The 25,283-nt window shown below is 47.0% G+C and overlaps 1 protein-coding gene, 1 long non-coding RNA gene and 4 other non-coding genes across 7 annotated transcripts; 5 read left to right on the top strand and 1 right to left on the bottom strand.

Moving 5' to 3' along the window:
• Positions 1-465: 465 nt before the first annotated feature.
• On the top strand, positions 466-5,414 carry LOC131192045 (uncharacterized). The gene is made up of 3 exons (XR_009153630.1): positions 466-872; positions 1,832-2,764; positions 4,957-5,414. It is a non-coding gene; the product is annotated as an uncharacterized LOC131192045 (long non-coding RNA).
• On the top strand, positions 1,091-1,164 carry TRNAN-GUU (transfer RNA asparagine (anticodon GUU)). The gene has a single exon. It is a non-coding gene; the product is annotated as a tRNA-Asn (tRNA).
• Positions 2,150-2,223, top strand: TRNAN-GUU (transfer RNA asparagine (anticodon GUU)). The gene has a single exon. It is a non-coding gene; the product is annotated as a tRNA-Asn (tRNA).
• TRNAN-GUU (transfer RNA asparagine (anticodon GUU)) lies at positions 3,018-3,091 on the top strand. Its single transcript has one exon. It is a non-coding gene; the product is annotated as a tRNA-Asn (tRNA).
• TRNAS-GCU (transfer RNA serine (anticodon GCU)) lies at positions 3,114-3,195 on the top strand. The gene has a single exon. It is a non-coding gene; the product is annotated as a tRNA-Ser (tRNA).
• Positions 5,414-25,193, bottom strand: LOC131192029 (zinc finger protein interacting with ribonucleoprotein K-like). Of its 2 annotated transcripts, none has more exons than XM_058170791.1 (7): positions 24,212-25,193; positions 22,957-23,416; positions 18,297-18,379; positions 18,036-18,162; positions 15,528-15,928; positions 9,059-9,194; positions 5,414-7,504 (listed from the first exon to the last, which is right to left on the bottom strand). In XM_058170791.1, exons 1-7 carry the CDS (start codon positions 24,608-24,610, stop codon positions 6,699-6,701), a joined length of 2,412 nt encoding a protein of 803 aa, XP_058026774.1. In that variant the 5' UTR covers positions 24,611-25,193; the 3' UTR covers positions 5,414-6,698. The 2 variants fall into 2 exon arrangements, with proteins under 2 accessions (XP_058026774.1, XP_058026775.1); XM_058170792.1 differs by having other exon boundaries at positions 9,098-9,194; positions 24,212-25,192.
• Positions 25,194-25,283: the final 90 nt, after the last annotated feature.

Below are 25,283 nucleotides of genomic sequence, written 5' to 3'. Positions count from 1 at the left end.
TGCAAGAGACTTGGAGGGCGCAGAGTTCCCTGTGGTCCACTTGGGGGAGAGAGATTGGCATCAGCTCTTCAGGGAGCCTGAGGGGAAGTCATATAGCTTGAACGTAGTTTTAAATTGGGGTTTTTAAATCAGGGGTTTAAATGGGTTTTAAATTTGTATTTAAAAGTTTTAAGGCATCAACTGAATTTAATTGTCTATTCTTTTTGCTGTTTTATATGTATTATATGTTTTCTGTTGTTTTATTGGCTGTGAACCGCCCTGAGTCCTTCGGGAGATGGGCGGTATACAAATATAATAATAATAATAATAATAATAATAATAATAATAATAATAATAATAATAATAATAATAATAATAATAATAATAATAATAATAATAATAATAATAATAATAATATCCCACATCTTTGGAGCACAAGGGGTCAAGGGGTCTGGCTGTTGACCAGAAGAGTGGGGGTGGTTTGAGTTCACCCAGGAGCACCTGTAGGTATCCTTCCCTTGACAAGAGGGCTGAGTGGGGGAGCTGATGGACAGCTAATGGCCTGTATTCTGTATGCATGGATTCAAATCCCATCTCAGCTGTCACTTCTTCCACTGATGGTCATTCCGGGGCTTCAGCTGTGATTATCCTCACAAACGAAAAGCAGAGGGAGGCCCCGGGCCCAAGAGTGAGGCTATCCTGAAGTTATTTCTACAGTTTGCTTCCTGCTGAGGATCCAAGATGATGCCAATGCCAGCCATCATTTCTCTTCTTCTGCCACTAAAACAGAATCTGAGGTGAAAACTTCATCCGGTGATGCTGCCTGTACATCCTAGAAGAGCAAAAGGTGGAAGGAGACCTGCGCCAGCCGGGACTCGAACCCGGGTCGCAAGGTTGGAAACCCCGCATGATGCCCCTACACCACTGGCACAGCTGTTGAGAGTCTGTCTCAAGTGAAGCAATATTTATATATCCAGTGGTTTCTTTTTTCCCATCTGATGGCAGGAGAGAGGAACACACTGAGTCTTGGGACCAAAGTATCTAATTGCTGTCTAACCAGCCCAGCTATGGATGCTCAGGAGTGGGGAGCCGATAGGGAGGTCTGTGCCAGGTCTCTGTGGCGCAATGGGTTAGCGCGTCTGGCTGTTAACCAGAAGGATGGTGGTTCGAGCCCACCCAGGGACGGCCTGCTTGATAAGTTGAACAATATATGAAGGCAATGGATTGTTTATCGATTGAGTGCTATATCTTGGAACTGCAGATCCTATCCTCTCTATTTTTTTTCCTGCCAGATTTAAATATTTGGCCATCTGCTTCATTAGCTCTCTGCTCTGGAGGGCAGATGTCTCTAAGGTATAACAATTGTTTAACCTGTCTTATTCTGCAAATAAGAGTCTGGAATGGTCAGCCAAAGATATGGGCAGGCCAGTTGAGAGGTGCTCCTACCTCTGGTTTCTGTGGTGTAGTGGTTATCACGCAAAAGGTCCCTGGTCCCTGGTTCGAAACCAGGCAGAAACATAGCTTTTTCTCAGCCCTTCCAAGCTCCAAGTAAGTGTGGGAAATACCTTCCCACCCCTGTAGAAAAAAATCCCATTTTCTCTTCTCCCGTATCCAAAAGGAAATGAGTAAGCAGAGGATGCTTTTAAGCCACTGACCAAAGAAGATTAGTTGTCCTGAGCCAAAAAGTAAAGAACAGAGGCCTTAAGAGTTTTATGGCTTCACATTTTGCAGCAGTCCAGAAAAGTTGCAATCTTCCATTTCTAGACTGTCCTGGTCAATGTCTCAACTGGGTGACAGGAGAGTTTAAAGCCTCATTTATAACCCGCGGCTTTCTCCCTCTCATTGAAAACAGGAATCCGGGATCAAAATTTCATCCGGTGATGCTGCCTGTACATCCTAGAAGGGCAAAAGATGGAAGGAGACCTGCGCCAGCAGGGACTCGAACCCGGGTCGCAAGATTGGGAACCCTGCATGATGCCCCTACACCACTGGCACAGCTGTTGAGAGTCTGTCTCAAGAGAAGTAATATTTATATATCCAGGGATTCTCTTTTGCCATCTGATGGCGGGAGAGAGGAACATACTGGGTCTTGGGACCAAGGTATCTGCTGTCTAACCAGCCCAGCTAAGGATGCTCAGGTGGGGGGAGCCGAGAGGGAGGCCTGTGCCAGGTCTCTGTGGCGCAATGGGTTAGCGCGTCTGGCTGTTAATCAGAAGGATGGTGGTTCGAGCCCACCCAGGGACGGCCTGTTTTCTCCGATTCAGAGCAAAGGTGATGGATTGAATGCTGCACCCAACTCTTCATCTTTAAGTTTCAATTCTCACCCTGTTGTTCCTTTTTCTCACTAAATATTTGCATTTTTTTTTTTTTACTCTCCAGGGTGCAGAAGGAAGATCAAGGCAGACTTATTCACAATCAGTGACTAAAGGGAAAGGGGGAGGAATCGCCCCACTGTGTCCTGAGCTTCTTCCTTGCGACGGAGAAGTGCTGGAGCGGCATAAGGCAGCCCAAGCGGTCCTCAGTGGGAGCTCTCCAGGGTCCTGAAACAGCTGCCTGTTGCAAAGATTAGGCCACCTGCATGTTACCTCTAGGAAGGCAAAAGGGAGGAGGAGGACGTGCAGCAGCCGATACTCAGAACTGACTGACGCAAACTTAACAATTAAATGCCTCCTCAATTTCTGAGATTGTTTGCCTACCGAGTAAAATATGTAGGTCGGTTATGAAGCAGAAGCATTTAACACAGAGGGCCAAGAGATGTGCAGCTGCCAGCATGGAAAAATGAGAGGTGCTTGGAGACATTTTTAGCAAGCAGGCAGCCACGTATTAGAAAACCAAATCCCCCTCCGGTCTCTCCTGGTGTGGGGACCGAAGCCAAAGCCTGCATCTCTGTGGCAGGAGATGCTTCTGTTGCATCAATCTGGCGCTGACAGTGTGACACTCCCCCTGCACCCCCAGAGGGGAGGGGGAGGGAGCCCCATCTGTCCTGCAGCAGCTGCTACACCTGAGAGAGAGAGAGAGTCAAAGGGAGGCCCGTGCCTGTCTCTGTGGCGCAAGGGGTTAGCGCGTCTGGCTGTTAACCAGAAGGATGGTGGTTCGAGCCCACCCAGGGACGGCCGCGGGTGCCCCGCCCCCTCGACGAGGTGGCCGAGTGGTGAAGGTGATGGACTGCTAATCCATTGTGCTCTGCACGCGTGGGTTCGAATCCCACCCTCGTCGACACATTTTCCTTCAGGTTGCAGGATTTGGGGGTGAAAGGATTAGTCCCACGCTCTATATTGGAAGGGTGAAACAGTGAGCTGCGTCGCTATTTTTGCAGTGTTTGTGCTCTTTCTTCTGGGAAAGTATTATTCCATATTCTTATCACTTTATTCTACCAATTGAATCCATCACCCCTATGTCAAGTAGTCCTTGACTGACAACAGTTCGTTCAGTGGCCGAAGTTACAACAGCACTGAAAAATGACTTATGATCATTTTTCCACTTACCGTTGCAGTATCCCCATTGTCACATGATCAAAATTCAGATGCTTGGCAACCATCTTAATATTTATGATGGTTGCACTTCTCTGGGGTCATGTGATCCCCTTTTGCAACTTTCCGACAAGCAAAGTGGGAAGTGAGAGATTCACTTAACAACCGCGTTACTAACTTAACTGCAGTGATTCACTTAACAGCTATGGCAAGAAAGGTTGTGGGGTGCTTCATCACTGGAGTTTTTTGAGAAGAGACTGAACAGCCACTTATCTGGAATGGTATATAGCTGTGAGGGCGAACCTATGGCACACGTGCCACAGGTGGCATGCACAGCCTATCAGTGGGCACACAAGCTCAGCTCCGGCGCGCACCAGCTGATTTTCAGGCCTTCTGAGCCCACTAGAAGTAGGGAAACAAGAGGGCCTGGGGGTGGTGGGGAAGGCTCATTTTTCTCTCTCACCTGGCTCCAGAGCCTCTCTATGAATCTGGGGAGGGCGAAAACGGCATTCCGCACCCTTCCTGGGGGCCCTCCGGAGGCCAGAAACTGCCCGTTTGCCAACTTCTGGTCGGACAGGAAGTGACATTTTTTGCTGTCCCCAGTCTCCAGAGCCTCTCTAGGAATTTCTCGAGGCTGGGGACAGCAAAAAAGTCACTTTCTGTTCAACCGGAAGTTGGCAAATAGGCAGTTTCTGGCCTCCGGGTGGGGGGGGGAATGCCGTTTTCGCCCTCCCCAGACTCATAGAGAGGCTCTGGAGCCAGGTGAGAGAGAAAACCGGGCCTACTGAGACATCACATGCCAGGAGGAGGGGAAGTTGCGTGCACATGCATGAGGGCAGGGCGCATAGAATTATGGGCATGGGCACACATGCACGCGAACCCCGCACCCCCCACCTCCTGGCACGTGATGGCAAAAAGGTTAGCCATCACTGGTATATAGGGTCTCCTGCTTGAGCAGGGGGCTGGACTAGAAGACCACCAAGGTCCCTTCCAACTCTGTTATTCTATATTCTATATTCATCACTGGAGGTTTTTAAGGACGGTCACTTGTCTGAAATGGTATAGATTAGAATCTCCTGCTTGAGCAGCGGGCTGGACTAGAAGCCCTCCAAGGTCCCTTCCAGCTCTATTTTGATTCTGATTCAGGTCATAAAATGGGGCGAAACTCACTTAGCAAATGTCTCGCTTACCAACAGAAATGGGCCCGATTGTGATAGTAAGTCGAGGACTACTTGTATTTTCTTCCCTCTATGTTGCCGATTTGTCCCAGGACTGCCTCCTCTGTTCAGTGTTTGTATGCAGCATATTTAGTAAGGCAAGAAGCTCATGGGTCACCTGGAAGAGGCATTGGGGATTAAGCATGAGGTGGGTTATCATCCCCCAATGCCCACTGAGCCAAGTGGGAGGTAAGGCGACTCCCCTGTCAGCCTCACCTCCCACTGTTCAGCTTGCCTCCCCACTCCCTATGCATTGTCTAGTTAGGTAACAGCCCAATTCTTTCTTGCAGAATGAAACTGTACTACTCCCGAAACATCACTGGTATTCTTCTCCTGGATTCAGCAACTTCACTCCTTACCAAGGAGACAAATCTGTTTCTGAGCTACACCGTTCCAGATGCTGTGGCCCGAATGAAGGCCAACTTCTCAAGAGCCGTGGTGGTTAGAATGCAAGCATTGCGGGTTAATTCTGCCGATTGCCAGCAGTTCGATTCTCACCAGCTCAAAGTTGTATCAACCGTCCCATTGACATATGCAGAACCGTCTCATTGATATGAAAAAAAACTCCTGGGACATAATTTTACTAACAGTATAACTTTACTGATAGGCATGGAAGAAGCAAAGCCAATTCTAAAGGTTCCCACAGAAAGCGGCACAGGCAAATTCCCCCTTTCGGCCATCCACCGTCCATTGTCCACCAATCCAATGAATTCTTTTGTGTTTTGGGAAATAGTCTGTGTCATTTGAAAAGTTCTCATAACAGGACCTTGAAGTGTAGGAACTTTCTCAGATTCAGCTGGCTGGCTTTGGCTCCTTCAGCCCTCCCCACAACTCCCTCCAAGATTCCACCCGTCACTTCTGTTCCTGTTGTTAAATTGCCAGGATTGCAGGCGACGATAGATTCCGAGTCAGCCTTGACAGGTTGTCGTGTCCCACTCCTCCTCTGACGGCCGGGTTGGGGAAGTCCGTATCAAGCGTGCCTCTGCAGCTCTGCCAAAGTCCTATCAGAGTCCTCAGGGCAGGCAGGAATCCAAGATGTGACTTCAGCAATCCAGATTAGACTTTGCCTGACTCAGAGAATGCCAGAAAGCAGATCCTTTATATAGGCCATGGGGTGTGGCTCCATGACTCAGCACTTATCCAGGCCTGCCCCTCCCTTCCTTTTGGTGACGTCGCCTCCATTCTCCGGAAGCGTGGATCTATCCTTTGCATCGTTTCGTCTCCAACTGTTGGTAATCCCAGCTCGTGGCTGGCTTCAGGTGCACACGCTATCGGAGGGAGGTTTGTTTGCTCGGTTTGTCTGGGCATGGTGCCAGGGCTGAGGGCTGGAGGCATGCCAGGACATTCTTCAGCACTATCAGCGTCTGGCAGGAGATAAGAGGGGCCCAGCTGCGGCGGGGGGAGCGAGCGAGGCACAACACAGGTTGACTCAGCCTTCCATCCTTCTGAGGTCAGTAAAACGAGGACCCAGATCGTTGGGGGCAATATGCTAACATTGTGAACCGCTCAGAGAGGGCTGTGAAGCGGTATATAAATATAAGTGCTATTGCTATAGAGATAGTCCTCAACTCACAACAATTTGCTTAATGAAAGTTTGAAGTTACGACGACGCTCAAAAAAAGTAAGTGACCCATGATCCTTCCTCAGAGTTACAACTGTTGCACCTGCCCCCCCACCCCCCCGATTGGGATTTGGGCGCTTGGCAACTTGCTTGCATTTACAAAGGTTGTCTCGTTCTGCAGTCACGTGATTGTGATTTGCCACATTCCCTGTTGGCCGGCTTCCAACAGGCCATGTCAAGGGACAGCCAGATTTGCTTAACAAGTATGTGATTTACTGAACAGCTGCGAGTTTCACTGAATGACCATGGCAAAAAAAGGTCATAAAATTGGACGTGGTCACTGGAAGCCTCATTTAGCAATCGCACCACTTAACGGTGAACTTACTGATCCCCATTTATTTTAGCTAAGTGAACTTCCGCGTTGAATACGTTTGATACAATGCAATGCATTTCTCGCCAACCTCATGTGATTCAAACAAGGAGGACCAACACTGATGCTTGCCCCATGCTCGGAGCACCGATCTCACAAGCTTTCTCCCCCACGTGGATCCTTTTATGTCTGTCGAGCGCGGTCTTACGGGTGTAGCTTTTCCCACATTCAGCGCACCGGTAGGGTTTCTCCCCTGTGTGGATTCTCCGGTGTCGGATAAGGTTGGATTTCCAGCTGAAACGTTCCCCGCACACTGAGCACTGACAGGCCTGCTCTCCGGGTTGCGCTCGGTGGGTTGCCCTCGGGCAAGTCCTCTGCCTGTGGCACTTGGCGCAGTCTCGTTCGCACTGGTGGGGCTTCTCCCCTTGGTGGTTTCTCTTGTGGGTCAGGAGATCGATTCGGTGAGAGAATCGTTTCTCGCACTGGGAGCACCTGTAAATCTTCTCTCCTATGTGAGCTCTCTCGTGGGTCACCAAATCTAAGCTCTCCTCGAAGCACTTCCCACAATAGGAGCATTTATAGGTCCGTTCACTTTCCATTGGTACGTTCTGATTCTCCGAATGATCGGCTCTCGGCTGGAGGTTTCCAGCGAGATCAAAACTGCTCTCTCTTCCTTGGAGGGTTTTGGCGGGTCCGTTTGTAGATGCCTCGTCACAAAACAAGGCTAAGTCAGACTTTATCTCCGGTAAGCTGCCCAAGTCCTGTTTAATTTCGAGACTCTCCTGAGTGTTGGGGCCTTGGATGAGTTTCTCCAGGGCTCTTTCCAATAATTTCTCATGGGGGTTTATCTCCTTCGGTCTTTCTAGCCGAAAACCATCCTTAGATTCCAGCATTGCGTTTCCTGATCCTAGAAGAAACCAAAATATACAAGAGAGAACATACCATAGTTACATACAAATAGTGCTCAATTTACAACCATTTGTTTAGTGGCCATTCTAAGTTAACGACACTGAAAAAAAACGACTTATAACCAATCGGTCCTTGCACTTATAACCATAGCAATATCCCCATTACCCTGAGATCAAAAATCTGGGTGCTTGGCAACCAGTGGTAAGCATTCACAATGGTTGCAGTGTCTTTGGGAGTCACGTGATCACCATCTGCGACCTTCCCAACCAGCTTCCGACAAGCAAAGTCAATGGGAGAAGCCAGACTTGCTTAATGACCGTGTGACTCACTGAACGGCTGAAGTCATTCGCTTAGCAACTGTGGACAAAAAACGTTGGCAAAACTGGACGTGACTCCCTTAACAAGCGTCGTGGTTAGCAATGGACATTCTGGTCTCAATTACATCAAGATCGTTCTACGGTATTTGAATCATCCATTAATTAAAACTGGGGTGGGGAGAGAATGGGTTTCCCCTCCTTGAGCCTTTAAAAGGGGAAAGGGATTGTGTTGGGATATAGAACGAACTTTGCTGCTGATCAGAGGTTTCTGGTTTTTTAAAAAAATTATCAGGTTTTGATAGTTTTATTAGCTTGTAACATAAACTAAGGGTCTCCAACCTTGGCAACTTTAAGACTTGTGGACTTCAACTCCCAGAATTTTGCTGGCTGAGGAATTCTGGGAGTTGAAGTCCACAAGTCTTAAAGTTGCCAAGGTTGGAGACCCCGGACATAAACTACAAAAATAAAAAAAGCAAATGGTAGGAAACAAAAGGGAGGAAGATGAGAGACAGGTACCTTGGTCTATATACCAAACAAATGACCCATTGGGATCTCCACATCAAGACAACTTACTTTATGCGTGGCCAGAATCTGAAAATAACATTTAACACAACCCAGTACTTGAGCAAAATGGTTTGGTTCAGATCTGCGTATGTGGGATTGATTGGGGTAGATTGTAGGGATGACCCCGAAATATAATTTTATCGTATTTTATCTAAATCTCAAATTGTTGTGTTTTATTCCAATTTCATTTTAGACTGTATTTTATTCCAATTCCATTTTAAATTTTATTTTATCCAATTCCACTTTGCTTTTATCAAATTTTAGTAATAATTTGTTTCTGGAACTCTGCACTTTGATACGGCCCAAGGGCTAATCGATATAATTAATGAATGAAAAGGAACCCAGGGGTGAAACGCAGCCGGCTTCCCTACCGGTTCGGAAGTGCGTGCGCCGTCATCCCATTGCGGTTTTGACCCTCTGCGCGTGCGCAGAAGGCTTTGTGCATGCACAGAGGGTTAAAATCACGACGTAACGATGTGAGCGGAGCCTCCTGCCCCCGTCACTACCGGCTCACCGAACCGTCCGCTGCCGGTGCTACCAGCCCGCACGAGCCGGATAGAGCCGGCTGCATTTCACTTCTGAACCAACCACATCATTACTATTATTACTATGCCAGACGTTCAATGATACTTTACATAAATCAGAGGCACCACCAGAATTCTGGAACAAACCTGAACCTGGCCCCTGATAGGCCTTTCCCAGGAAGTCACCTTCTTGGGTGGTCTCCATCCAATGTAGGATCTTCACTCTGCCCGATGGTTCCTGCACTGGCGTGGAGGAATTGATGTCTGCCAGAGGTCTTCTTACCTGAAAGAGAAAGAAAGGCAATGCTAAGAAATTATCGTGTATGTATCCACATATGCAAGCAAAATGTTGGAGATGCAATTGTGATGACGCTACATATTTTCACATTTGGTGGACTTGTAAGGACATAAAGGCCTTTTGGATAAAAATTTGGTGGATTTTACAAAATGTTTTGAAAAAGAAGATAAAGTTCCTGCCGCAATTTTTTCTGTTGGGAATTATTACGGACTGTATAGTAATTGAGACTAAATTGATTTTAAATCTAATAACAGCAGCAAGATTACTAATAGGACAATACTGGAAGAAAAAAGAAGTACCTACAATATTCAATGGATATTGAAAGTTGCCAATTTGGCTGAGATGGCGAAGATATCAGCCTTTTTGAAAGACAATATGCAAGAAAGATACTTAAAAGAATGGAAAAAATGGATTGACTATATTCAATGTAGATATCAGACTAAGAGTTATCAGACTGTTTTTGAATGATTATGATGTATTATTTTTGATTGTTTTCGGGGGAAGTTAGGAATTTGATTGTAGGGGTATAATTAAGTTGGGACGAAAATTTTTTAGCATATGTTTGTTTTATCTTTAACTATACCTTGTGCTCGTTCCGGGAAGTCGGGGGTTGTGAAGGAGGGGAGGAGATGGGGAAAGGAAAAAAATTTTTTGTAAAACTTTTTGAATAAAAAAAAAAAGAAAAAAAAAGAAAGGCAATGCAGCCATGATTGCGATGTTGGGGGTGGGGAATCAATATTAGGGGCTAAACTGTCCTCATCTATACCCCACCAGTTCCCTCCCACCCCACCCAAGTGCATTTCACACAATCGGGACAACTAACCCAAGCAACAAAAAGAACGCTGGTATTTTCTCTCCATCATTAAAACCTTTGGTATCTTATCCTTCCTCTATAAGACAAAGTTCCACAACCTTTTCGGGTATGTCAGGGGTCTACAACCTTAATGACCATGCGACTCACTGAACGGCTGAAGTCATTTGCTTAGCAACTGTGGCCAAAAAAGAGCCATTTGGGCCCGTTTCCCACAGAAAAGAAAACACCAGGAGCCACAAAACCCTTCCTGTGCCTATTTCTTGAGCGGCCAGAAAACTAGCATATGTAGTTGAATTAAACGTTCTGTTTTCTTCTGAAACTTTTTTTTTTTGGATTTATCCATGGTTGGCCTACCGGGGGTTGAAAAGCTCAATAAATCACGTACCGGCGGGTGTCGCACATTGGCGGGTTGTGATGCATATTTTGAGTGACAGGGAACCGCAGCAGAGGGGTGAAAGAGCCACATGCGGCTCCAGAGCTGCAGGTTGCTGACCCCTGGGCTATGTGAACCAGCTTGGGGGGAGGGGATAGTTCTGCGCAAGCCCGCCTGCCACTTGTGCAAATGGAGTGCGCATGTGCAGGAGGGGAAGCGCGCATGCACGACTCTTCCACAGCCCGGTTTCGAAAGGCTGAAGGCCTAGTAGTAAGTCATGGGCCAGGGATAGGGGATCCCTGCTTTAAGAAGCTCAAGTCATCATTTATCAAATATAGCACTGCAAAGCGGTATAAGTCGAAGTGCTACTGCTGTATTCTGACAGCAGTATCTTCTGCAGGAAGCCACCCCTCCCTCCCCAGAATAAAATATCTGGCAACGTTCAAATATTAAAGGGCACACAGGAACAGGCCTCTCAGTCACAGAGCCCCAAAGAATGTATAAAAAGCCCACCTATTTCAATCCCATTTTGTCAGCCGCCCCAAAAACCATGCTGCTGTCACTGAGGTTTCTAGCTAGTAAACAGAGACCTTCTTTCCAAAATGCAGCCTGCCTCCATTTTATTTTCAGCGTCTTTCTCCCGGCTTGGAACTGGACCAGATTTTTCTTCCAACACTTCATATCAAACCTGGGAGCAGGGGTGAAATGCTACTGGTTCGCTCCGGTTCGGGCAAACCAGTAGTGATAATAACTACCGCTTCAGGTGAACCGGTAGTGATAAAAACTACTTCGGGCAAACCGGCAGTAAAAAAAAACAACTACCAGTTCAGACGAACCAGTAGTTAAAAAAAAGCTGCCAGTTCCTTCGAACCGGTATTTCCAACGATCAGCTGTGCAGCGGGGTTTAGCTTTGCTAGAAAGCTGGAAATCCTGCTTTCTAGCGAAGCTAAATCGTGCGCCACAGCTGATCTCCCCCCTTCATTTCTACTTACCTTCCCAAGCCTCCTTTTGGTGCGCACTGTGCATGCAGCGCGCGTTTGGCACACAGTGTGCAGCCAGCGAACCGGTAGCAAACCAGTTCGGATTTCACCCACTGCCTGGGAGGTAAGTTTGATGTCTCCCTTCAAAGTCCACTTGAACCTGCGTCTCCCGCTTCATGGCTCAATCCTCTAATACTATGTTTCTCCACCGTATCAACTTAAGGATATGTAGACTTCAACTCCCAGATCATGCTGATACTTAAGGATACAAGAGGAAATCAAAAGATCATGCTGGCTGGGGAATCCTGGAAGTTGAAATCCAACATCTTAAAGCTGGTAAAATTGAGAAACACTGCTTTAATAAATACACCAAGCGGGCTGTTACCTATCAACCTACCTTCCTATCAAATCTGTATTGCTGTCCATCTTACAAGAGGTGACTGTGTGTTTTGTGTGTGTGTGTGTTGCCAGCAACTCTGTGTAAGAAGCTTTGAGTGGAAGGGCTGACCCTTTGACACATTGCAACGCAAGCTCCACCTCCTTTCTAGATGTCAGAAAGGGGTGGAGCTTACTGGGCAATGTTGCAGTGTGACTTTTGCCATACTGAAAAAAACTGTAGTGATGATAGGACGGCTTGGACTCAGAACTACAGGTAGTCCTCAATTTACAACCTACAATTGACCCCTAAATTTCTGTTGTTAAGTGAGACATTTGTTAAGTGAGCTTTGCCCCATTTTATAACCTTTCTGGCCACAGTTGTTAACTGAATCACTGCAGTTGACGAGTTAGGAACCCGGCTGTTCAGTGAAGCTGGCTTCCCCGTTGACTTTGCTGGTCGGGAGGTCACAAAAGGTGATCCCATGACCTTGGGGCACTGCAACCGTCATAAATACGAACCAGTTGCCGAGCATCTGGATTTTGATCACGTGACCCTTCAAAGGTCGTAACTGTGAAAAACAGTCGTAAGTCATATTTTCCAGCGTCTTTCTCCCGGCTTGGAACTGGACCAGATTTTTCTTCCAACACTTCATATCAAACCTGGGAGCAGGGGTGAAATGCTACTGGTTCGCTCCGGTTCGGGCAAACCAGTAGTGATAATAACTACCGCTTCAGGTGAACCAGTAGTGATAAAAACTACTTCGGGCAAACCGGCAGTAAAAAAAAAAAGCTACCGGTTCAGACGAACCAGTAGTTAAAAAAAAAGCTGCCAGTTCCTTCGAACCGGTATTTCCAACGATCAGCTGTGCAGCGGGGTTTAGCATTGCTAGAAAGCTGGAAATCCTGCTTTCTAGCGAAGCTAAATCGTGCGCCACAGCTGATCTCCCCCCTTCATTTCTACTTACCTTCCCAAGCCTCCTTTTGGTGCGCACTGTGCACGCAGCGTGCGTTTGGCACACAGTGTGCAGCCAGCGAACCAATAGCAAACCAGTTCGGATTTCACCCACTGCCTGGGAGGTAAGTTTGATGTCTCCCTTCAAAGTCCACTTGAACCTGCGTCTCCCGCTTCATGGCTCAATCCTCTAATACTATGTTTCTCCACCGTATCAACTTAAGGATATGTGGACTTCAACTCCCAGATCATGCTGATACTTAAGGATACAAGAGGAAATCAAAAGATCATGCTGGCTGGGGAATCCTGGAAGTTGAAATCCAACATCTTAAAGCTGGTAAAATTGAGAAACACTGCTTTAATAAATACACCAAGCGGGCTGTTACCTATCAACCTACCTTCCTATCAAATTTGTATTGCTGTCCATCTTACAAGAGGTGACTGTGTGTTTTGTGTGTGTGTGTGTTGCCAGCAACTCTGTGTAAGAAGCTTTGAGTGGAAGGGCTGACCCTTTGACACATTGCAACGCAAGCTCCACCTCCTTTCTAGATGTCAGAAAGGGGTGGAGCTTACTGGGCAATGTTGCAATGTGACTTTTGCCATACTGAAAAAAACTAGAGTGATGATAGGACGGCTTGGACTCAGAACTACAGGTAGTCCTCAATTTACAACCTACAATTGACCCCTAAATTTCTGTTGTTAAGTGAGACATTTGTTAAGTGAGCTTTGCCCCATTTTATAACCTTTCTGGCCACAGTTGTTAACTGAATCACTGCAGTTGACGAGTTAGGAACCCGGCTGTTCAGTGAAGCTGGCTTCCCCGTTGACTTTGCTGGTCGGGAGGTCACAAAAGGCGATCCCATGACCTTGGGGCACTGCAACCGTCATAAATACGAACCAGTTGCCAAGCATCTGGATTTTGATCACGTGACCCTTCAAAGGTCGTAACTGTGAAAAACAGTCGTAAGTCATGTTTTTCAGCGTCGTGGTAACTTTGAACAGTCTTTGAACTGTTGCAAATCAAGGTCTGCCTGTATAGACTTGTTGACAAAAATGACCCTGGCTAACATATGGCTCTTGTCACTTCTCGTCTGGATTATTGCAATGCTCTCTACATGGGGCTACCCCTGAAGTGCACTCGGAGGCTTCAGTTAGTCCAGAATGCAGCTGCGCGGGTGATTGAGGGAGCCACACGTTGCTCCCACGTAACACCGCTCCTGCGCAGTCTGCACTGGCTACCTGTGGCCTTTCGAGTGCGCTTCAAGGTGCTGGTTACCACCTTTAAAGCGCTCCATGGTTTAGGGCCCGGGTACTTACGGGACCGCCAGCTGTTACCTTATGTCTCCCACCGACCCGTACGCTCACACAGAGAGGGTCTTCTCAGGGTGCCGTCCGCCAAGCAATGTCGGTTTGCGGCCCCCAGGGGAAGATCCTTCTCTGTTGGAGCACCTACCCTCTGGAACGAACTTCCCCCTGGTTTGCGTCAATTACCTGACCTTCGGACCTTTCGCCGTGAATTGAAAACGTACTTGTTTATTCAAGCGGGACTGGCTTAATTTTTAATATTCTAAATTTTTAAATTTTTTAACTTTTAATAATTTTAACTGGTGTATTTTATTTATGGGTCTAATTTGACGGTTTTAATTTTCGGCCATTTATAGAATATGTTATTTTAATTATGGTTTTAATTTGTATATTGTTCTGTTTTAATCTGGCTGTACACCGCCCTGAGTCCTTCGGGAGAAGGGCGGTATAAAAATCTAAATAATAAATAAATAAATAATAAATAAATAAATAATAAATAATGCCCATTCAACCGCCCACGAAAGGAGGGCGCACCGTGCACAGATTTACGAGGGCAAGAAAAACAGAACACCTGCAGAAAGAGCAGAGCTGCTAGACCAGGGATGGCGAACCTTTTCAGCACTGAGTATCGAAAAGGGAGCGCACGCTCGTCTGGGCTGCAACTCGGAAGAGGAGTTGCCGAAGGCGCACGCACACGCTCGAAAATAAACTTCTGGTTTCTGGCATATTCATGCGCACCGGCCAGCTAGTCTTCCGGGGTTCTGGCGCGCATGAGTGAACGACGATCAGCTGGCTGGGGTACATGCTCACATAGTTAAACGGAAGACCCGCTCTTCCAGTTTCCGGCACTGCCGCACACACGAAGGCCAGCTCATCCATCGCTCGCGCATGCACGCCAGAAACCCGGAAGAGGAACGGGTGACGCCGTGCATGCCGGGCAACGTGGCCACGCGTGTCGTAGGTTCACCATCACGGTGCTAGACTGTAGCAGGATAGCAGGACAGCCAATCAAATGAAATTTCAGTTCAATTTAATGGGCGTTGATATAACCCAGGGTTGTCAAACTCGATTTCATTGAGGGCCGCATCACGGTTGTGTTTGATCTCGGGGGGGGGGGAGGCGTGACCAGCTTGACGTCCCTCGTGTCGGGGGCCCCTGTGGTGGCCCAAGTGCTGAAAACGGGCTCCCAAGCTCTGTTTTCGGCTGCAACGGCCTCCTGCAACCTTCTGTCAGTGAAAATGGAGCTTGGCCTCCCAAATTCCATTTTCGTTGGCAGAGGCATTGCAGGCCGATCCTTCACTGTTTCCAGGGCAGCCCCACGAGCCAGATGTATGCACCCCACAGGCTGTATCTGGCCCGCGGGCCTTGAGTTTGACACCCCTGATATAACCTTTGCTCCCCCACCACCCCCCATTTTCAATCATCTCTCTTTCTTAGCATGCTCAACCGTAACATTTCGGGCGTGCCTTCTGAAATATCACGAGGGCAGTCGCTGCTGAACGGGATAGACTCTCACTTTTTCTTCCAGTCTGCCTTGGGTCTCCCCGTTCACGCTCTCCTCTTCAGGTCCAAGCTCCCCGTTTACATTCACGGGGTCAGCGAAGCTGGGGGACATTTCCCCGCTGAAGCTGATCCGGGTCTGCAGCACGTCCTCTTCATCAGCTCCGGTTTCCCAACGTTTTGGGGATTCTCTAAAGACCAAGGAGGGAGGAGAAAACGCCATCGTCTTTAAGGAATACCGGCACTCTTGCTCGGGCCCAGTGGCCGGACTCTGCCCCACGCTGCGCAAAGTCTTTAGCTCGCTTTCAGAGGGGCGCTGGAAAAGGGGGTGGCTTTTTCCTTCTCCGTCTTCCACTTTCTGCTCAGCTGCTCCTGCCTTCTGGTCCTTGGCATTTATTTCTGGCTGAAGCTCCTGGACTGAGATGAAAAAGCTTTGCTGGTGAATTTAGGCAACAGCATTGCCCCCAATCCCAGGGTCAAGGCCATGGAAAAAAGAGCGGGAGGGAAAAAGAGAGGGAGAGACAGGGGGAAGAAGCCAGGAAGTGGAGGAAGGAGAAGAGGGAAAGGAGAGGAAAAGAGAGGGAGAAAAGAGAGGAAGGGACAGGGGGAAGGGAGGCAGGAAGAGGAGGAAGGGGAAAAGGAGAGAGGGGAGAGAAGAGGAAAAGAGAGGAAGGAGAGGGAGGGAGAAGGAAAGGGAAGAGATGGGAAGAAAGGAGAGAAAGAGGATGGGAGAAAGAAGGCAGAGAGGTGAGGAGATAGAAAGGAAAGAGAAAGGCAATACCGTGTTATTAATATTAGGCTTAGGGCCAGGATACTTACGGGACCGCCTTCTGCTACCGAATACCTCCCACCGACCCGTACGCTCACACAGAGAGGGGCTTCTCAGGGTGCCGTCCGCCAAGCAATGTCGGCTGGCGGCCCCCAGGGGAAGGTCCTTCTCTGTGGGAGCTCCTACCCTCTGGAACGAATTTCCCCCTGGATTACGTCAACTGCCTGACCTTCGGACCTTCCGCCGCGAGCTGAAGACCTATTTGTTTATTCGCGCGGGACTGGCTTCGTGATTTTTAAATTTTATAATTTTATAATTTTTAGAGTGTTTAATTTTAATGGGATATTGTTTTTAAATTTTAGCCGATATATAATAAGTTTTTTAATCTTTGTTTTATTTGTATATTGTTCTATTTTTATTATGGCTGTGAACCGCCCTGAAGGGCGGTATAAAAATCTAATAATTAAATAAATAAAATAAATAAATAAATATTAATTTTTGTTCCAAAAGACACATTAGGGCTTATTTTCCGGTTAGGTCTTATTTTGGGAGAAATACGGAGCTAAATGCATTCATCTGGCTGACGAGCTTAACTGGGGCTTATTTTTTGGGTAGGGCTTATATTACAAGCATTCTGAAAAATCATGCTAGGGCTTATTTTCTGGGTTGGGTCTTATTTGGGGGGAAACACGGTAGTAGAAGGGAGTGGGAGGGAGAGATGACAGAAGGAGAAAGAGTTGAGGAGAGGGAGAAGGAAATGAGGGGAGAGAAGGGAGAAGGGGAAGGGGAGAGAGACAGATAAGAGAGAAGAGAGTGGGAAAGGGAAGAAAGAGAGAAGGAATGGGGGGTAAAAGAAAGAGGGGGAAAAGGGAGAATATGAATTGGGCTCTGTAAAACCCAATTCAGAAAAAAGCAGCTGTCAGGAGTGGCCAACCACACTCTCAGGCAGCATTCCCCAATGTCTTTGCAACCTCTTCACTGCCAACCACACTTTTCCCCGGGGATGGGGGGGAAGAGGAGAAAGGGAGAAAATTAGCTGCCATCTTGTTCTAATTAATACCTTCAAAAGGCAACTACATCCAAGATTTGGGGTGGGGGGGAAACTATGCAGCAAGATTCAGCTGCAGGGAGAGTTGGGCCAACTGAGGTTCCCAGGCAGAAATTGGAAGATGAGGCTGAGGTGGGGCCAGGGCTATCGGAGAGTGAGGTGCGGACTCCAGAGCCTCCTGAGGCTGACAGTAGTGAGGCAGAGGAACAGGAGGAGCCTGTTCCTAATGCACACATGAGACGAGCTGCCAGAAGGCAAGAGCAGCTCAAGCAAAGAGGACAACTCGGGAGTAGGGCCAAGATATGATTGGCCCCTCCCTTAAGGCTTAAAACAGACCAGCAATGGCGTTTGAGCTTTGCCGGAAAACAACGTTGGTAGCTTCGTCTTCTTGCATTTATTTTTGTATCTGTGGCTTCTGGACATTTGCCAGGAAGGGCCTTTGGTAGTTTGCCTAACTGGACCGAGGTTTGCGATAGGACTGAGGAATTTGTGTTGGGAGGAATTTGCTTTAATTTAGTTGAACTACGCTGGGAATGAAGTAATTCTCAGCTGTTTCAAATAAAGCTTGTTTATTTTTTCACTGACTGAGTTTCCTACTACCTACTTGGGCCTGGGTCACAACAAACTGCTTCTACATGAAACTGTGGCACCACAGGAAGGAAGGAAGGAAGGACAATCTGAGGGAGTTGAAGCCCAGGGATCCTTACTCAGAGAGGCCACCATCCCAGAATTTTCCGCCATGACCTCCCGGTACAGGTCCTGCTGCCCTGCATCCAACAGCATCCATTCCTCATCGGTAAAATGCACAGCCACATCTTCAAAGGTCAGAAGCCCCTGTGAAGCGGACAAATGACGTCTACGTTTATTCCTATTCAACGTTAAGTACAGGTAGTCCTCGACTTACAACAGTTCGTTGTAGGGACCACTTGAAGATACAACGGCACTGAAAAAAATCGTAATAGTTATACCTGGCTGAGCGGCCTAGCAGCCATTCCTCGGTCACTAGACAAACTCCCCGGTTCCAAAGCTGTCTGAAGAAGCTCCGTGGGATCTAAGAAGAAAGCAGATTTGTAATACTCATTGATGTTCATATGTACATAACATTCCATGGGGGAACAAATACTGGATCTATTATTAAAAAGCCCCAATTCAACTTGAATACTCTCGCCTGGGGATGCTGCAACGGTCATGTGTTTGGTCCACCAGCAGCCTGTGGAGCTGGCAACATAGTGGGACAGCGATGAGGCTGAGGAAGAACATGGGCCAGTCCTGGAGTCTGGGGAAGGCCTGGATGAGGGCTCTGTGTCGGAGGCTGAGGTGGGGCCAGGGCCATTGGGGAATGAGATGTGGATTCCATAGTGAGGCAGAGGAACAGGAGGAGCCTGTTCCTAATGCACGCATGAGAAGAGCTGCCAAAAGGCAAGAGCAGCTCAAGCAAAGAGGACAACTCTGGAATAGAGCCAAGAGATGACTGGCCCCTCTCATAAGGCTTAAAAAAGACCAGCAATGGCATTTGGGCTCTTTGCCGGAAAACAACATTGGTAGCTTCGTCTTCTTGCATTTATGTCTTCTGAATGTTTGTCAAGAAAGGCCTTTGGCAGTTTGCCTAATTGGATCAAGGTTTGCCATAGGACTGAGGAATTTGTGTTGGGAGGAATTTGCTTTAATTTAGTTGAACTACACTGGGAATGAGGTAATTCTCAGCTGTTCGAATAAAGTTTGTTTGTTTTTTCACTGACTGAGTTTCCTAATACCTACTTGGGCCTGGGTCATAACGTCACATGAAAAAATGGTCATGTCAGTTTTTAGTGCCCCGGTAACTTTGAATGGTCGTTAAGTCGAGGACCACGTGTGTTAGGAGAAGGAAGCTGGGCAAGCAGCCTCTGCCGCTGGGCTTGCTCGCAGAAGTGGCAGATCTCCTGCCTAAAAAAAAGGTAGACCAGGAGATGTTAAACTTCCAGTGCTCTGCAGCCCTCAACAGGAGTCTTCATTGCGATGTGTCGCTGGGGGCTCCAATTGCTAAATGGACCCTCCCCGTTCAGAGGCCATATATCGTTATGAAGAAGAGGCTTGGGAGCAAGCAATGGCACTTAAGACTTATATACTGTCCAGTGGTGGTGTTGTGCCTCGCCCGCCCCCCTCTCCGCAGCCGGGCCCCTCCCATCTCCTGCTATCTCAGCCAGAGACTGATAGTGAAGACGAATGGCCTGGCATGCCTCCAGCCCCCAGTCGTGGCACCATGCCCAGACAGACTGAGCAAACAAACCTCCCTCCTCTAGCATGTCAGCATGATGAGCATGAAGCCAGCCACGAGCTAGAATTGCCGGCATCTGGGCAGGAAGACGAAGGGTGGACAGATCCCCGCTTCCGGAGAATGGAGAGGCGACGTCAGCAAAAGGAAGGGAGGGGCAGGCCTGGATAAGTGCTGAGTCATGGAGCCACACCCCATGGCCTATATAAAGGATCTGCTTTTTGGCATTCCTTGAGTCAGGCAAAGTCTCATCTGGTTGCTGAAGTCACACCTTGGATTCCTGCCTGCCCTGAGAAATCTGAAAGGAATTTGGTAAAGCTGCAGAGGCTTCGTGGCCACGCTTGATACAGACTTCCCAGAGGACTGAGGAATTTGTGTTGGGAGGAATTTGCTTTAAATAACCTGCCTTCCATTGAGGACCTGTATACTGCACGAATCAAGAAGAGGGCCGTGAAAATATTTGCAGATCCCTCGCATCCTGGACATAAACTGTTTCAACTCCTACCCTCAAAACGACGCTATAGAGCACTGCACACCAGAACAACTAGACACAAGAACAGTTTTTTCCCCGAAGGCCATCACTCTGCTAAACAAATAATTCCCTCAACACTGTCAGACTATTTACTGAATCTGCACTACTATTAATCTTCTCATCGTTCCCATCACCAATCTCTTTCCACTTATGACTGTATGACTATAACTTGTTGCTGGCAATCCTTATGATTTATATTGATATATTGACCATCATTTGTGTTGTAAATGTTTTACCTTGATGAATGTATCTTTTCTTTTATGTACACTGAGAGCATATGCACCAAGACAAATTCCTCGTGTGTCCAATCACACTTGGCCAATAAAATTCTATTCTATTCTATTCTTTAATTTAGTTGAACTATACTGGGAATGAGGTAATTCTCAGCTGTTTGAATAAAGTTTGTTTGTTTTTTCACTGACTGAGTTTCCTAATACCTACTTGGGCCTGGGTCATAACGTCACATGAAAAAATGGTCATGTCAGTTTTTAGTGCCCCGGTAACTTTGAATGGTCGTTAAGTCGAGGACCACGTGTGTTAGGAGAAGGAAGCTGGGCTTGCTTGCAGAAATGGCAGATCTCCTGCCTAAAAAAAGGTACACCAGGAGATGTTAAACTTCCAGTGCTCTGCAGCCCTCAACAGGAGGCTTCATTGCGATGTGTCGCTGTGGGCTCCAATTGCTAAATGGACCCTCCCCGTTCAGAGGCCATATATCGTTATGAAGAAGAGGCTTGGGAGCAAGCAATGCCCAGTGGCGGGTTTCTACTGGTTCGCCCCGGTTTGGGAGAACCGGTAATGGCAGCGGCGGGAGACTCACGCTGTGCATGCGCATCACGGATGCTGTGTGTGTGTGCGCAGAAGCGCTCCGCACGCTCACAGTCCTGAATCAGTAGCGAAGGTAAGTGAAAACCACTACTAATACCACCTCGCAGTGCTTTACAGAATCAGCATGTTACTCCCCACAACAACTGGGATCCTCATTTTACCGACCTCGGAAGAACGGAAGGCTGAGTCAACCTTGAGCTGGTCAGGATTGAACAGCTAAACTGCTGGCAGTCGGCAGAAACAGCCTGCAATTTAGTAACAAATTGTAACAACAACTGAGCTGGGAATTTAGGTTGCTAAGCGAGAAATTTGTTAAGTGAGTTTTGCCCCATTTTAATGACTTTTCTTGCCACAATTATGAAGTGGAGGATTACTTCGGCTGTTAAATTAGTCACACGGTTGGGAAGTGAATCTCGCTCCCCTATTGATTTTGCTTGTCAGAAGGTTTCAAAAGGGGATCACCACGTCCCGGGACATTGCAACCTCTGTAAATGTGAAACAGTTGTCAAGCATCCAATCCAATCATGCATCCAAGAGGAGGCTGCAATGGTTAGAAGGGAAAAGAAGTGGTAAGTGAAAAATAAGTCACAAGTCACCATTTTCAGTGCCGTTGTAACGTCAAACGGTCACTAAATGAATGGTTGTAAGTTGAGGACTACCTGTACTGCATTCTAAACACTACAGCGCTTAAATGAACAGCTGGACCTGCTGTAGAGGACCGGATATGCCGCCACATTGATCTGAATCAGCAGAGCATTTATTGCAATGAATTTCATGTCTTACACCAGTGGTTCTCAACCTTTATAGTGCTGCAACCCCTTTAATACAATTCCCCATGATGTGGTGACCCCTTTAATGCAATTCCCCACGATGTGACGACCCCAACTATAAAATTATTTTTGTTTTGAATTTATCGCGCCTGAAGCTGTATTGGCTAGTGATATGAACTGCTTGCGATTGCCTTGAGGACGGAGGCATTAAAGAGGAGACTCCTCCCCTATTAAGTTTATCGCGCCTGAAGCCAGATTAGGCTAGCGATTGGGAGTGATTGCAGCTGGCTTGAGAGGGAGACATCAGAGCAAAGGTTTTCTCTCTTTTTTAATTCATCGCGCCTGAAGCCGAATTCGGCTAGCGATTTGAAGAGCCTGCAGCTGGCTTGTGGAGTCAACCATTGGATCACGATTCTTCGACACAAGTATACTTCCCATATTTCCGATGGTCTTAGGCGACCCCTGGGAAATCGTCATTCGACCCCCAACGGGGTCCCGACCCACAGGTTGAGAACCGCTGTCTTACACAGGTCTCCCTGATTTTTTTTTGTCTTTCTCTCTTCTCTCCCCCCTCCCCCCAAAAGAGAACCTTTAACACATGAGCTCTTGGACACCCGTTTTTTCCCCAAACACCATCACTCTGCTTAGCAACTAATTCTCACAACACTGTCAAATAATTTACTAAGACTGTATTGCTATTATGCTTCTCTTCCTTACTAGTATCTATCTCTTCCCACTTATTACCATAACCATGTTCCTTGTATCTGTCAATTTGTATTGTTTTTCTTTCTTTCCTAGTACGATTTGATAGGTTATTAGTAACTTTGACTATCACTAAGTGTTGTATCTTTTTATCTTGATGAATGTATTTTATTCTCCTTATGTACACCGAGAGTATATGCACCTAAGACAAATTCCTTGTGTGCCCAATCACACTTGGTCAATACAGAATTCAATTCAATTCAATTCAATTCAAGTCTAGTCAAGTCTAGTCAAGTCTAGTCTAGTCTAGTCTAGTCCAGTCCAGTCCAGTCCAGGGGTCTCCAACCTTGGCAACTTTAAGACTTGTGGACCAACTCCCAGAATTCTTCAGCCAGCAAAGCTGGCTGAGGAATTCTGGGAGCTGAAGTCCACAAGTCTTAAAGTTGCCAAGGTTGGAAACCCCTGGTCTAGTCTATTCTATTCTTCCATTTCTCCTCCCCAAAGGCACCTCACAATCAGCCAATTACTGCCATGAGAAGAAAACATACCTGCATCCCCAGGTTGGCCGGATCTTGTCACTTGGGAATGTGCGTCAGCAAGCACAACGAAGAGCTGGGATTTTGTTGCTTCCACACATTCCGGTGGAAGTTTCCGCAAAGAGTCCGCAACAGCCAGGGCAAAAGTTGTGTATTCATCATTGCGGTGATTGTTATCGTGGTTCAACAGTGACATCACTGCAGTTTGAAGTTGCTCCCACCGTAGAGTGACCATAGCGTCCAGTATCTCATCCTTTCCCATCATCTTCCTCTTCTTTCTTGACTGGGGGACTGGTGCTTTTATGGGTGAGCCAGTGAGCACACTGGTTGACCTCTCGTCGTCATCGCTCCTGTGCATTGAGAAGACACCCGAGTGCCTGGATGTGTGGTGTGATGTGAAAGAGATGTCCTCCATATTCAAAGTGGAATCCAAGGAGTCTTTCTCTAGAGAATCCGGCCTGACATCCTCAGGCTGTAATTATATAATTTGTGCCAATGATTATCCAAACAGACAGATAAATGGTTACATACATATCACCTTTAAAGACATCAATGCAATTAGCATTAAGAAAAATCTAATGAAAGTAAGTAGAGCTGAGCCAGAACAATTCTTATTAGGGATCCCAACAGAAAATTATACAAATGATACACAATACTTAATATTAACAGCAGCATGTATAGCTTACGGGCAAAATTGGAAGAAGGAGAACCCACCCACAGAAGAAGATTTAATTAAGAAAATCCTAGAATGTGCAGAGATGGATAAACTCACAAAAGAAATTAAAGAAAAAGTGAATACAGAACATTATAAAGTCTGGTGTAGATGGTATGAATGGTTGGAAAATAGGAAATATAAGAAAATTTAACAACAGGGTAAAATGTAGATGAAATAAAGGAAGATAGATAATATAAAAGTAGAATAAGATAGAATTAAAATATGTACAAATAGTAAGAAAGGACCGCTTTGAATAGCTGATAAGAAATAGTGATATGTATATAAATGTTGTATGTTTGTCTTGTGTTTTAATGTGTTCAAAATAAAAAACTTTTAAAAAAAATAAGTAGAGCTGATTTGTACAGCACTGTTCACACTATATTATGAATGCAGTGCTATTTGCTTTAATAAAGCAACGCTACTTCCTTATGTTATGTCTGGGTCAGAAAGGTGGTGGTTATCGTCAGCTCAAAATGCAGAAGGAGTGCGTTTGTAGGTCAAAAGTTCTCTACAAATATAAACATATTCTAGATTAGGATGTGGTTTTCTTACCTCCATTGCAGCATCGTTGACATCTGCTTGGGTTTCCCAGTGTTTTACAAATTCTTCCAGCCAGGACAGCATTATAGAGTGGGCCGGCAGCCCTGGATCCCTGCTCTTTGTTTTCATTCTTTTTTTCAGCCTGACGAACTCGTCTCGCAGTTGCTTCCACTTTTCACTGCATCGGTTTGGATCTTCCTCCAAAGTTCTTCCGATTTCCCTCCACGAATGGGCTGTCGCCTCCTGGCTCTTGCAGTCTCTATCCGTCACGTCGTGCAAAGGTTGATATCTCCTCACTTCACGGGCCAGTCTCTCCTCCAGCTGCTCCATTTTGCCGTTTGAATGTGCCTCGCCTCCCTCCCGCCTCCCAATGGGAAGTCGGATTATCCGATCCGCGTGCAAGATGCGCATCCCCTACACAACTGTTTGCAACCATCTGCAACCCATCGACCCCTTCAGAGCGTAGGTGTGGGATAACACCTACCTGCCGTTGCAGACAAATCAAAAGCAAACTGGGAGAATCAAGGAGAGAAGCAACCTGGAATTAAGGAGAAACTTCCTAGCAATGAGAACAATTAACCAGTGGAACGACTTGCCTCCAGAGGTTGTGGATGCTCCATCACTAGAGGTCTTTAAGAAGAGACTGGATAGCCACTTGTCTATAGGGTCTCCTGCTTGAACAGGGGGTTGGACTAGATGACCTCCAAGATCCCTTCCAGCTCTATTCTGAATCCACCCCAGAGGCTTCCCCCCATCAGTGACACCTGCCTAGCACAGATCTGGAGGTCTGTCCCATGGCAATAGATAGACAGATAGAGCGCCACACAACTTCCGGAACCGACGAAGGAAAAGTGAACATTGTCCAGGATTCTCCTTCGAAGCAGAGCCGCCCTTCTTCCTTTGCGCCTGCGCGGCAAATTCCACCCCCTCTTTGGACCCGGAAGCAGTCTCCTAGATGTCCTTTCCTTCTATTTTCACATCTCTTACGTTGCTATAGAAACTTCCGGTCGGTCCTTCATTCCTTCCCCCCCCCCCCACCAGCGAGATGCTACGAATCAGACAGCGGCTTCCCGGAAGGGCGGCC

This window comes from Ahaetulla prasina, chromosome 2 (assembly GCF_028640845.1).
Source record: "Ahaetulla prasina isolate Xishuangbanna chromosome 2, ASM2864084v1, whole genome shotgun sequence".
NCBI lineage: Eukaryota > Metazoa > Chordata > Lepidosauria > Squamata > Colubridae > Ahaetulla > Ahaetulla prasina.
The sequence above is the reverse complement of the archived record's forward strand: the minus strand, read 5'-3'. Positions and strand labels throughout refer to the sequence as shown.

What these genes read in the sequence shown, in the direction of transcription:
- LOC131192029 (XM_058170791.1), bottom strand. Translation starts at nt 24,610, where the DNA reads ATGCGCATCTTGCACGCGGATCGGATAATCCGACTTCCCATTGGGAGG. An exon ending in CGGCCAACCTGGGGATGCAG is followed by an intron (nt 18,380 to 22,956) that starts GTATGTTTTCTT and finishes CTTTCTTCTTAG; the next exon opens with ATCCCACGGAGCTTCTTCAG. An exon ending in CTGCTAGGCCGCTCAGCCAG is followed by an intron (nt 18,163 to 18,296) that starts GTATAACTATTA and finishes TCCGCTTCACAG; the next exon opens with GGGCTTCTGACCTTTGAAGA.